The sequence below is a fragment of the Phoenix dactylifera genome, chromosome 17 (assembly GCF_051530095.1).
Source record: "Phoenix dactylifera cultivar Ajwa chromosome 17, Ajwa_hap1_PhDact_Kaust_v1.1, whole genome shotgun sequence".
Taxonomy (NCBI): domain Eukaryota; kingdom Viridiplantae; phylum Streptophyta; class Magnoliopsida; order Arecales; family Arecaceae; genus Phoenix; species Phoenix dactylifera.
Window position 1 is genome coordinate 3965448 of NC_143206.1, and position 14283 is coordinate 3979730.

The 14283-nt window shown below is 37.1% G+C and overlaps 1 protein-coding gene across 1 annotated transcript; it reads right to left on the reverse strand.

Moving 5' to 3' along the window:
• Window positions 1-10435: 10435 nt before the first annotated feature.
• LOC120108546 (uncharacterized) lies at window positions 10436-11925 on the reverse strand. Its single transcript, XM_089928316.1, has 2 exons — window positions 10988-11925; window positions 10436-10880 (listed from the first exon to the last, which is right to left on the reverse strand). Exons 1-2 carry the CDS (start codon window positions 11589-11591, stop codon window positions 10846-10848), a joined length of 639 nt encoding a protein of 212 aa, XP_089784442.1. The 5' UTR covers window positions 11592-11925; the 3' UTR covers window positions 10436-10845.
• Window positions 11926-14283: the final 2358 nt, after the last annotated feature.

Here is a 14283-nt window from a genome sequence, read left to right on the forward strand (position 1 = left end):
CCTATTCGGATCAAGAGATGCAATGTACATAGGACAATTCCTCGTCCAATGTCCTAGCTTCTTGCAGAAGAAGCACTCTGCCTTACTTTGATCAGCCTTCTTCTTTTTAGTCTGACTCTGCTCAGCATGATGCACCTTTTCCTTCTGATTTTTATTTTTCTTCTTCCCTTTCTTAAAGGAATGACGACCCTTGGATGAACCTCCCACTAAATTCACCGACTCTTTTAGGAGTTGGTGATCCTTCTCAAAAGTTTGTAGTAAACCCAACAATTAGTGATAATTCACTACCGGTTTCGTCATACGAAGTTGGTGAGAAATGAGCAGTACCAACCAGGAAGAGAGTTCAGTATAGCATCTTTCCCCAATTGATCATGAAGGGAAAAATCAAGAGTGCTTAGGCGCTCGATCAACTCAATCATGTACAATACATTATATCACCGATGCCCCATCCTTCATCCGTGCGCTAAAAATAACATAACTAGTCTTATGCCTTTCAACGTCATCGGGAGTGCCAAAAGATTCGTTCAACACTTAAACAATTTCTTCGGGCTGGGCATTCTCGAACCAGCGACTAAACTCGTCGCGCATTGCAGCAAGCATAATGCATCGGACAGTGATACGGTCATTGAGCCACTTCTGATAAGTTTCTCTGATTGTACCCCGTGCATTAGCAGCAGGCTGCTCAGGTGCTGGATCCGTTATCACATAAAGGATCCTTTTATGCTCTAGCACAATCTTAAATTTCCTAAGCCAATTATTGAAGTTGGGACTAGTCAACTTATCATTATCCAATAATGCACGAAGTGACAGACTTGTGGTCATTTCTGCATAAAAGAAAATTTGGCTATTAGTATATGAATTGACTAAACACATTAGACTTAGACTTTAGTCTAAAGGTACTTCCACTATTTTATACAAATTGGTAGCCTCTACCTCCAATTCGAAAAATTACTCTTAATTCTTTAGTGGGCACTAGAACCCAGTAGATCGCATATAGGCCCGAGTGTGGCTCGTGTTAGATGTATACCCTAGAAGCCAATCTAGCTGACACATTATTAATTCTGGAACATAATTTTGTACTTGACTTTATTATTATTGAATAATAAAAGGCATCTTTTTCATTCATATTGTTTATGTGTCTATAAATCGTCCAAGGAATTAATAAGATGATGATGCATATTCTCAAGAGTTGAGAATTTGAGCTATGTATCAATGGTGATTAATTTCTAAATGCTCCTGATCGATGGATGATCACGAGGATGGTGATCGATCCGATAAGATCAGTGCACACATCGCTTTCTTTATGGATGGACGAGACTCGAGTCTACAGTGTGGGGATACTGAAGTGATAGTACAGGTGCTTGTTAGAGAACAAGGGTACTGAGCGTGACCAAGACTAGAAGTCACTTGGATGTCTATCCACTCGTCAGTGACTTGTTTGATGTTGCAGTGGTGTGACTGGTCCTTTGACCTGCGGTGCTTCGGCTACTCACAGTGAGGTTATTGTAGTTTGACTGCAAGTATACATGGTCTCTAGACATATGGATCCATGTAGTGTAGATTGGCTGCAGTAGGTTTGTTGGGAATTGTATCCTAAATGTCAATCGTCAGCATATTGATGATTGAATTTTATAAATGAATTGACAAATCAATAAAGTATTTTTTGGCATTATTCATCATTTTACATCTTCAAATGAACTCTTATATGATGAAGTCCTTAGGACTTATTAATGATAAAGGAGGATTTATCTTCGAGTCCTTAAACTAGTTTGCGACCAAATGATATGTTGTTACAAGGACGACAGTATTATCGAAATTAGGTCGTTGTGTGACATGTACCTTGGTTGTCCTCTTAACCAAGGAGTGTGGAGACATTAGTATGCCACACAGGTGAAGTGTAGGAGTATATTTTACTGAACGTGACCAATTTCGGAACGCTCTACTGTCAAAAGATGTTCCGAATGGATATGGATATAAGTTTGGCCCTCTGACCTAAGACCGCAATCTATGACTAGCAAACAACTCATTGTACTTTGGTACCGGACTACCTGGATTTCTAATTCAGTAATGGAAGGTCACTGGGTGCAGTCAAGTACTTGTGTAGTTAGTTGAGTCGAGATGGAATTGACCCCTCCTCAAAACAGAAGATAAAGTCTTGTGATTAATTTAGCAAAACCTTGGCCAGGGTAATCCCAGTAAGGAGTCACGGGATATTTAAAGTTAAGCACATAATAGATGTACTAATTATAGGGTTGACAGTGAGCTCTAAGTCATCCTGGCATTAGGAGTCAATGGGATTGAATTATACAGTAACCATAATCTAGGATTCCAGAATATTTGCTTCGTATATATTCGGCATATCCGGATGTCGGGTACTATTGCTAGATGGTCACATCGATTAGTGTAGGAAGTCGTTCCTATACTACCGGCTTAGGTTTGAACCTATGAGGTCACATGCATAAAAGATTTCTGATTGATCAAGAAGGCTGATGAATAATTAAGAATCATTTAGGGGTAATTTGGTCAATTCGATTGGCAAATTACCTTATAAAATAATTAAAGTAATTATCGAAGGATTAGTTAGTAATTAGATTGCTAATGAACTCAATTGGATTGAGTAATTAGACTAAGGATGAGCCAAATTGAATTAGATTCAATTCTGGGCTCAATCAGAATTTTTGACCTAATTGGATTAGGTCTGAATCAAGAGGACTTAGGTTGACCAAATTAAATTAGATTAAATTTGTGCTTAATTAGGGATTGACCTAATTGGATTAGGTTCAATCCATGGTAATTGGATCATTCTAATTGTTAGAATTTAATTAAATTAAATGGGTTAGATCTGAAACTGTTCGGATCTTGAAATCCACTTGTCACATATCCATGCATGGCGCCATAAATTAATTTTTAATATGATTAAAAATTAATTTAATTTATTTAATGGTGCCATGGGACACTTGGCAACATCAGAAACCTCTTTCATCATCAGATGGGGTGACATGGAGAGATAAATTCATGAAAAGAATTGGATAAGATCAAATTCTCTCTCTTCATGGCATATGTCATCCTTATCTTTATCTCACTTCTAATTAAGGTTGAATTTCGAATTTAATCACCACAAAATCACCACGTGACCCTCTAATCTGATTGGGGGCATGGAAATTTCAAAATTGATAGAGGAAAGTGGCAACATGATGAATGGTTTAGATTAGATCAAGCTTCATCATGTAATGGCGCATGAACTTGAATTTTGAATTCAAAATTCAAAACCCCACAAAATCCTTCCCAAATATAGGATGGTTGGCATGAAGTTAGAGGGATAGCAACATTAAAAGGACCTCCATCAGCTGGTGGTCGAATTCAAGAAAAAATGAGAGAAAAAAAAGAAAAAAAAGGAGAAAGAAAAGAGAGGAACCCTAGTTCATGCATGGAAAAATTCTGCATTCAATCTAACCGACTTCTTCCTCCTCTAAGTCCATCACGCCATTAGGTTTAGGAGTCCCTGATAAGAGTCTTTAGATCAAATTTAAGTTCTTTTTAATCCCTCTAAACCTTTCCTCCAAGTTCTTCCAAGAAGGCAGATCAAAAGTTGATAGCGTTGGAAAGATCAAATTTCAGCCTCAAGAAATTCTGCGCAAGCTAGCACTTCCGCAGGATTGGATCTCTCCAGGAACTTCGCATGTACTTCTCGTAGAGGCCATTCGTGTGCGTGGCTGTGAAGTCAATGATCAGATCCACAACTTTCATCCATCATAAAAGGTATTAATCTAGCATTAATCATTTATTATGGTGTCAAGATCTAGGTCCGATTCTCTAAGATTTTACCCTATTTTGGGGCTCCTCACGGAGATATCTCCAGAATCCATTCGATGTATATTCAGAGATTAATTGGAATAGAGTTCTTAAGTTTCAGATCTGATAGTTAATCATGCATGAAAGTTTTAGAATAATTGTTTAAATGATTCCGGCATAATCCTATGTGTTCTTAAGGTGCTGATTTCTAGATTTGATCTTGTAAGCATGCATGAATTAAATTGTTTGATTCGATTTTTCCGCTGCATTTTGAAACTTAAAAGAACTACGTATGGCTTGATCCCCCTTATGAAGGGGTACATAGGTAACCCGATCAGGTTTAGCCATGATTTTCAACAAAAAAAAATATTCAGCATGCTTAACACCGAAGAATCTAGGAATCATTTTTAGTAGGTTCACTGTAGGAGTAGGGTATGCACCTATATAGAATCTATCGATCTTGATAGTTGAGGAGAGATCCTATGTGATTTATAAGACTGAGTTCTTAAGACCTCGGCCGGGACAGTATGCATAGTGGAGAAAGAGTTTTCCACTCTCGAACTTAAGTCGAATAAATCTAAACATATGACAGACGATGGGGTTTGACGAGTTATCCATGACCTCCGTTTTATAGGGATCCACGATAGAAGGACTGTATCATACGATAACTGCACCTAGAGATTCATCATTCCATTCTGCTGGGTAGCTACTACATGCTGCTAGGTGTCACTGGTGGATGGTGAGACTCACAAGAACTGTCTCGATGGTCGATAATCCCTAATGAGTTGAACTGGAATCGTTCCAACCTATTGAAAAGAGTTTTCAATGATATTGTGATAGAGATCGCAGTATATTTCACTACCAGACAGAATAGAACCTATGGGGTCACACATATTAGAATTATTGACTGATCCGATGGTTGAATTGTGATTATGAATCACGAATAATCAATTCGATTGATAATCAGTTGAGGAAGCAACAATGGGAATTAATTAATTGGACTTAAATATGAATCCTACTTAGAGTAGGATTTCTGGAGTCCTAATTGAATTAGGACTAGGAGTCCTACTAAGAGTAGAATTCCTACAATCCTAATTTTATTAGGATTTCGAATTCGAATTAGAGTCCTACTTAGAGTAGAATTCCCAGAGTCCTAATTAGATTAGGACTTCGGATTCAAATTAGAGTCCTAATTGGATTAGGACTAAAATTGAATAAGTCCTAATTGAATTAGGATTTCTTAAGTCTAAATTAATTATTAATCTAATGAATTAAAATGACTCCTAATTGGATTAGGATTGAAGAGTTCAATTGAGTCATGGTTCATTTGAGTTCTAATTGGATTAGGACTAGCATGGATTAAACCCAAAATCAGATTAGACTCAAACCGGTTAAGGAGGAACCTAAATCAGTCATACTGATTTTTCTTAAGGCATGGACTAACTCGAATCATTAAGTGATCCAATCAAAATGTGATTGACCATGTCAGCCAAGTAAGTAAGATCGGTGGAAGGGATATGCCATTAACTCGATAAAGACGAATCAGTGCGAGTAGCTTCTAATTAAAAACCACCGGTCGAGTCTGCCAAACTTACCTTAGACACCGACTAGTTAATCAATTTTGATTTAATCACTCAAATGACTCGGGCTCTACCTCTGAGCCTAAATCAAGTTCCATCTTCGTCTAATCAAAGACATGGAATTGATCAATCTACAACTATTGTATTTGACCTAGAGTTTTCTTAACCTAATCTAGTTACTACTTAATTAGATTTAATCAATTAACTCTAATTAGACCATGTTTGATTCTAACCCTAGGTCTAACCCAATCCTAAGAACTTGATTTGAGCTAACCCAAATGCCCCATGAATTATGCAATGTCATTTAGTTGAGTCACAATTCTATTTCATAAGACTTAATTCTTAATTAAGTATAAACTTATGAAAGTTTTGATCATTGCATATTTCTTTTTAATTACATATTAATTACAATCTTTCAGTTCTTAAATCTCATTTTCAGATCTGAGTATTTGTAATTAATCATATGTAATCAGATTTAATTCATGATTAAATCTTTATGATTCATGTTCATATATCGCATATACATAACTTCATGAATTAATTCAAAACAATATACATCTTATGTATTTTTTTTTATTTTCAAGATATAAATATGGTGTTTTGTAAGGGCATGCATGCAAATATCAATTTGAGAGAGTATTCACATAAATTCTAATATTTAGAAGGGTACTTATGTGAAAATTTAAGAATTTTTTTATGTGTATACCATTCTAAATATAAGAAATTGCATAAATACCTCTGCAAAATTGCTATTTGTATACATACTCTTATAAACATTTCTTTTTGTATGCTAATGCATTAAGGGTATTTTAGTCATTTTTAATTTAAACGCTTGACTTCTTAACGGTATTAGATGGCATAGGCGCATATGCAAAAGAAAAGGAAAAAGAAGAGTATACATGCACAACAAGTATTTTATGATGGTATGCATACAAATATCAATTTTAAAAGAGTATTCACATAAATTTCAATATTTAGAAGGGTATGTACGCAAAAAAAAATCCTAAAAGTTCTTATGTATATAATATAGTTTTCAAACAAGATTGGTATCCTTTTAGTTGCTTATTTAGACTGGAGAATCTAATGCAGACATTGGGATAGCCCACATCACTAGTTTTGCGATTGAACGGCTGTCCGTCAGTTGAACTGCCGAATTAGCGTTTCATGTAATCGTTCCTCCCGATTCATGTACTGGTTCATAAGTTATTTTCATCCAACTGCGTTCATGAACTTGGTTAATATAGCATTTTTGTTTGTTTAATAGTTATGATTTTGTAATGGAAAAAAAAGCTTCAAATAAAACGTTCTTTCAATGTTTGGGAATTGTTATTAGGTTACCTCTGCAACTAACATGTTGTTTACACAAATAATTTGATTAATACAATCAAAAGGAAGGGATTATTTGTCTGTGATCCTATAATTATACACGGTTGCTTCAGATAATCATGATCGTGTTACACATTGATTCAAAATGGGACACTGAAGTGATTATTTAATATCTTTAAGCACAACTTTGCTCCATCAAATTTCATATTAATCTTAACTATTTATCCCATACAATATGCATAAAAGGAAATGGTGTGGCAAAAAAGATCGTCAGAACAAGAAAAGGTTGGGAAAGGGAAAAGAAACAATTATAGGAGAAGAAATAAAAAAAAGTACTAAAATAAAATAATTAATTTATTACCGGTTAAGCATCTAGCATATATATGTTAAAACCATCTGTAAATAGGATCATAATAGAACCAATCATGAAAAGGGAAGCATAACTGGATCCATGAGTAATCTGATGAATGATCAAGCTTGGTTTGTTTCTCCCTCTTGGCCCTACGTTAATGACACCCACGATGGCTGGTTCTGTGTCGATCAATCGGCAGAGGATGAGACCCATAAGCTTTATCCTTCCATCAAGGATAAGGGAGTTTTCCACTTCTCTAGGAGTCAGTTACGGTATTCATTCTGTAACTGACCACGTTGTGGTCATGTGGGTCAAAACCCAACATTCTCCCACTTGGCCCATATGACCATACTTTGGTTAGAATGATATAAACTTTAGGCGCGCATCATTCTAATCCACAGTCAGTTGGGTCAACATAATACCATAATTAAACAACTTACTAATGCGAGTCAAGGCGGTTCCACATCAACATAATGACATAGTTCCTTCCAAGTACTACAACACTAGCAAATTATTTAACCACAGTCCATAAATGAGAAGTATCTTTAATGGTCAAACATTATGTCTTTGTCAGAGACAATTCCTGTAATCATACATTCAAACCCATACATGTACATATATTTGAAGAACAGGAAAAACAGAAACATAATCAATTATATCTAAGTGTCAAAGAAATAAACATAATACAATCCTCAATTAATATCATGAATTACAACTAAGACCCATTCTTTCAACATGCTCTTTAAAGTCTTCGGTTATAAACCTTTTGTCAAAGGATCGGCAATCATGAGCTCTGTCCTCATATTTTCTATAGACACATTTTGTTTCTGAACTTCCTCCTTGACAACAAAATATTTAAGTTCAATGTGCTTGGCACCATTAGAATATTTGTCGTTTTTGGAGAAATGGATGGCTGCAGTATTGTCACAAAAGATTCTCAGCGGCCTGGCAATAGAGTCGACAATCCCAAGTCCCGAGATGAAGTTACGCAGCCACAAACTATGAACTGTGGCCTCAAAGCATGCCACAAATTCTGCTTCCATGGTGGACGAAGCAATGCTTGTCTGTTTGGCACTTTTCCATGAGATTGCTCCTCCAGCTAATAGGAACAAAAAACCAAACGTTGATTTTCTACTATCCACACATCCAGCAAAGTCTGAATCCGAATAGCCAATCACCTCAAGGCTATCTGACTTTCTATATGTAAGCATGTAATTCTTTATTCCTTGCAAGTATCTCATCACCTTCTTTGCAGCTTTCTAGTGATCCATCCTTGGATTACTTTGGTATCTTCCTAGCATTCCAACTGCAAAACTGATGTCCGGTCTGGTACAGGTCTGAGCGTACATCAAGCTACCAACTGCAGAAGCATAAGGTATATTTTCCATCTGCTTACGTTCCAATTCATTCTGTGGGCATTGCATGAGACTAAATTTATCCCCTTTCTGAATTGGAACAACACTGGCTGAACAGTTCTCCATACCAAATCTCTCTAGAACTCTGTCTATATATGCCTTTTGAGATAACCCTAACAATCCACGTGATCGATCACGAAATATTTCAATGCCTATCACATAGGTTGCCTCATTCATATCTTTCATTTCAATGTTCTTTGAGAGAAAAACCTTAGTTTCATACAATAAGCCAAGATCACTACTGGCAAGTAATATATCATCAACATATAGGACCAAAAAGATAAACTTGCTCCCACTGACCTTCAGGTATATACATCGATCAACAGTGTTTTTCTTAAAACCGAAGGAAGTGATGGTATCATTGAACTTGCGATACCATTGTCGGAAAGCTTGTTTAAGACCATATATTGACTTCTTTAATTTGCAAACCATGTGTTCTTTTCCCTTTAATGGAAAACCTTCGGACTGGTCCATATAGACTTCTTCATCTAAACTTCCATTTAGAAAAGCAGTTTTTATATCCATTTGGTGCAACTCTAAATCATAATGTGCAACCAAAGCCATAATAATTCTAAATGAGTCCTTTTTAGATACAGGAGAAAAGGTCTCTTTATAATCAATGCCTCCTATCTGAGTGAAACCCTTGGCCACCAGTCTGGCTTTATGTCATTCAACATTACCCTTTGAGTCGAGCTTGGTCTTAAAGACCCACTTACACCCAACTGTCTTACAACTTTCGGGCAAATCAACGACATCCCAAACTTCATTCTGATCCATTGATTTTAACTCATCTTTCATGGCATCAATCCATTTAGTAGAATCAATACTTTCTATGGCTTGTTTAAAAGAAACCGGATCTTTTCTTGTCCCTATATCAAAATCAAATTCTTGTAAATAAACCATATAATCATTTGGAATGGCAGATCTTCTTTCTCTTTGAGATCTCCTTAATGTCATCCCTTGTGGTTCTTCTACAACTTGTTCAGTGGTGATAACTTCATTATGGAGTGTTTGATCATTAATTTGTTGTTCATTGTTATTAAACTGTGTGACAACTGTAGGAACAACAATTTTCTTAGAAGTCATGGGTAAAGGGACTTGCACCCTAACTTCTTGAATTTTCACATTTTGTGGTTTATCACTCCCACTGGTTTCACCATTCTCAATGAATTTGATATTACCGGTCTCTATAATTCTTGTACTATAGTTAGGACAGTAAATCTTATACCCTTTGGATTTTTCGGGATAACCTATAAAGTATCCACTAATCGTTCTAAAATCCAATTTCTTTTCATGTGGATTATAAATTCTGGCCTCCGCCGGACAACCCCAAACATGCAGGTGTCTTAAACTCGGTTTTCTTCCTGTCCATAACTCAAAAGGAGTTTTTGGAACTGCCTTACTAGGAACCCGGTTTAATATGTATACAGCGGTCTTAAGGACTTCCATCCACAACGATATGGGTAACGGAAAATTACTTAACATACTCCTAACCATATCCATAAGTGTACGATTACGCCTTTCAGCTACTCCATTCTGCTGTGGCGTTTCCGGCATAGTGTATTGAGCACGTATGCCATGCTTTTCTAAGAATTTAGCAAATGGGCCAGGGTGTTGTCCTGTTTCATCATACCTACCATAATATTCACCACCTCTATCAGACCTGACAATTTTCACCTTTCTATCTAATTGTCTTTCAATCTCAGTAATGTATACCTCTAGGACATCCACTGCCTGAGATTTTTCATGCAACAAATAGACATAACCATAACGTGAAAAATCATCAATAAAGGTGATAAAATACTTCTCTCCACCAAATGATGGGGAGTCAAAAGGCCCACAAATGTCTGTATGGATAATTTCAAGAAGTTCTTCACTTCTTGTGGCAACTTTCTTTGTGTGTTTGGTTTGCTTTTCCTTAATGCAGTCTACACACATACCGAGATCAGTAAAGTCTAAGTTTGACAAAATCTCATCCTTTACTAATCTCTCTAATCTTTCTTTGGATATATGACCCAATCTTTTATGCCACAAATTAGAAGATCTTTCATTTATCATGTTTCGTTTAATTCCAATATTACAATGCAAGGTCATAAGAGTTTCAGCAAAATGATTATCAAGATTTACTTTATATAAGCCATCACACAAAACACCAGAACCAAGGAAGACATTGTCTTTGAAAAGACGCAAACTACCATTCCCAATTTTAAAAAAATATCCTTCAACATCAAGTTTAGAAATAGAAATTAAATTTCTAGAAATAGAAGGAACATAAAGAGTCTGAAGCAAATCTAAATGACAACCAGTATTTAAAAGCAAACGATAGGTTCCAACAGCTGTTACAGGAACTCTAACCCCATTCCCCAAAATGATAAAACTCTCATTTGGATCTTGCATCTGGGTTGTAAGGAATCCCTGCATCGTATTTAAAACATGAACATTAGAACCTGAGTCAAACCACCAAGTATTAGAAGGAACTTCAGTAAGGTTTGATTCAAAACATACATAAGCCAAAGGCTTACCTTTCTTTTCAAACCATGCCTTGCGTTTATGGCAGTCCTTCTGATAGTGTCCCAATTTCTTGCAAAAATGGCATCTATCTTTGTTTTGTTTCTTCTTATGAACCTCGGTATCATGATGAGGCTCTTTACCCTTGGATGGTCCACTCTTCATGCCCTTTCTTAGCTTCTTCCATTTCTTCTTGGCTCCATGACTTACAAGATTGACAGAATGATATCCTTGTTGCTTAAGTCTGGTCTCCTCTTGAACAAGCATACTGGTCAATTCATTCACATTCCACTTATCCTTAATAGTGTTATAGTGAATTTGAAATGATCCAAATTGAGGAGGCAAGGAGTTCAAAATAAATTGAACAAAAAAGGATTCATTCACATCCATCCCAAGAGCCTTCAGCTTAGCAGCTATATTTGTCATTTCAAGGATATGCTCATGCATCCCACAAGTACCATCAAATTTCATGGTGGTAAGTTTAGCCATTAATGTCCCAGCCAGAGACTTATCAGCAGATCGGAAACGTTCTTCCACAGTTTTCAATAATGCTTGAGCACTGTCACATTCAGGAAGCGTTGACTTGATATTGTTCGCTATACTCATCCGCATAAACATAATGCTCAATCTGTTCGATCTTTCCCAAGTCTTATAAAAAGATCTTTCTTCCGAGCTGCTCAAATCAGTAATGTCAGCCGGTTTCTCAGATCGGAGTGCTAAATCAAGATCCAGAACACCTAGGTGAAACTGGACTTGTTCATTCCACTCTGAGAAATTAGTTCCATTAAAGATCGTAACAGATGAAGCTTGCGAATGAAGCGAAACAGGAATAGATACTGCAATAAGAAAATTAACAATAAGAAAATGCTTACAACATTAACACTTTGAGTTAGCAATAATGATGAATAACATAAACAGTATTACCATAATACACCTTTGGGTAGTAATTATGAAACACTAAATTACTATTATGGTGATTTCCAATTCACCTAGGAATAATTAATGATATAGGTCCAAAATTCAAATAGGTCTGTTGCCTTTGAGCATCCAATACCTATTAAATCAAGGATACTCATTAATTATCCTAACTTAGTAAATCAATCATTTGAAAGTGGTGCACCTTTGGGCCAATCCATAATATCTCATGATTGAAAAACTGTAAGTCATAATTTGCAAAGTCATTATCTTAATACCTGGGATTAGAGTATTTGATGACTTGATGTCTATTAAACATTATAGTTGGGTTACTTTGGCAACTACCAAACTATTTTCTAATATAGACATCAAATTAAAATAATGACATTGCACATAATTGACAATTCATAATATGACAAATTAAAATAAACATGTATTTAATATTTTACTAATCTACACAATCAGTACATATGTCATATCATGCTATCAAGTATACTAAAATGTAAAATAAATGACAAAATTTTTTATCACATTACCCTACAAGGACCTCTGCATAAATAATATGTTTTACAGGGACTAAATTACCATATTTTGAGGACCTCTGCATAAATGATATGCTTTACAGGGACTACATCAAAATATTTTGTTTCTTATAGCCCTGGAAGGATGTCAGCATAAATAAAATATTTTACAGGGGCTTAACAGAAACAATTTCATCTTTTAACAGCCCTCTAAGGATTTCAGTATAAATAAAATATTTAACAGGGACTTAATAGAAACATTTTCATTCTTTTTAACATCCCGGAAGAGCTGTATGCATAAATAAAATGTTTCATAGGGGCTTAACTGAAAATTCCTCTTTTATTGGCCAAACGGATTCGGATTTCGGATCGAAACCCAAAAACCCAAACCCGTTATGCCTGTTATGCCCGTTATGCCCTTTTAAATGCAGACGGGTTACCAATTCCGGGTTCGGGTCGAAACCCAAACCCGACATCCGTTGTTGCATAAAATAATATTTTTTTTTAAAAAAAAAAGAACTGAAGACGGGTCGGGACCCGTCTTCCTCCTCTTTTAGCGGCGGGCTAGGGTTCCGCCGAACCCAGCCCGCCTGCCTCCGGTCGCCGAGCAACGAGCGCGCCGCCTCCCTCCGGTGGACTCGCCGCCCGATGGCGAGGCCACCGGCGGTCGCACGCCAGCAGGGGCAATGCCAGCGGGCTGGGGTTCCGCCGAACCCAACCCGTCGGCCCTTAGGAGCGGCGGGCGACGATCATGCCGCCGGACGAAGTGCCGCCCGACAGCGCCACCGGGATGGGCCTGACGCCGGACGAAACGCCGTCCGATGGCGTCACCCGCAGGAATACGCCGATCGACGGTGATCATCCGGTAAGTTTGTCATCCCTTTTTTTTTTTAAGAGTGGGAGGGAGACCATGGCCGGCGGCTACGCCGGATCCTCTGATGGCTCACGGCGCCATATGCCGGCCAGATCCGGCGTCAGCAGGGTCAAACCCCGGGTGGGGTTGTTTCTCAAATCCATGGATCCGGCATTGGGGTTGTTTGGAATCATCAAAAACCCATCCTGGGACAACGCAATGGTCGACTCTCGGCATAGTATCCCGGCGTCCCAGTGACGGCCGGTCAAGATGGCGATGATCAGATCGCCTCTATGCTGGCCAAAACGATCATTGCCTTGTCCCTGTGATCTATCCTTTTACTGTGATCTAGTTCTAGGATGAACCAGGCTCTGATACCACATGTTAAAACCATCTGTAAATAGGATCATAATAGAACCAATCATGAAAAGGGAAGCATACCTGGATCCATGAGTAATCTGATGAATGATCAAGCTTGGTTTGTTTCTCCCTCTTGGCCCTACGTTAATGACACCCACGATGGCTGGTTATTGTCGATCAATCGGCAGAGGGTGAGACCCATAAGCTTTATCCTTCCATCAAGGATAAGGGAGTTTTCCACTTCTCTAGGAGTCAGTTACGGTATTCATTCTGTAACTGACCACGTTGTGGTCATGTGGGTCAAAACCCAACAATATACATATGAGAGATTATCGATATTATGTTGTCTGTCTAACTATTTCTGCTCTGAAAGTTCAATTAAATCTTGAATAAACTATTAAAAGTCATAACGTAATATGCATGAATTTTGTTTCTTGTTATACTAAATTAAGAGCTATACTAATTCATACAGAAGCTCTTACAAGAATGCATATGTAGAGTTGTAGACCATTATAATTCTTGGGCAAGTCCAACTCTGACCCACACTTCTGAAATTTCTTTTGGTGATGAGCCCACAATTGTCACCGGCAAATGTTCTAATTATTTTATTAATGCAAGTGTTCTTAATTTTCTTTCTATTTTATTTATTTATTGGCTATAT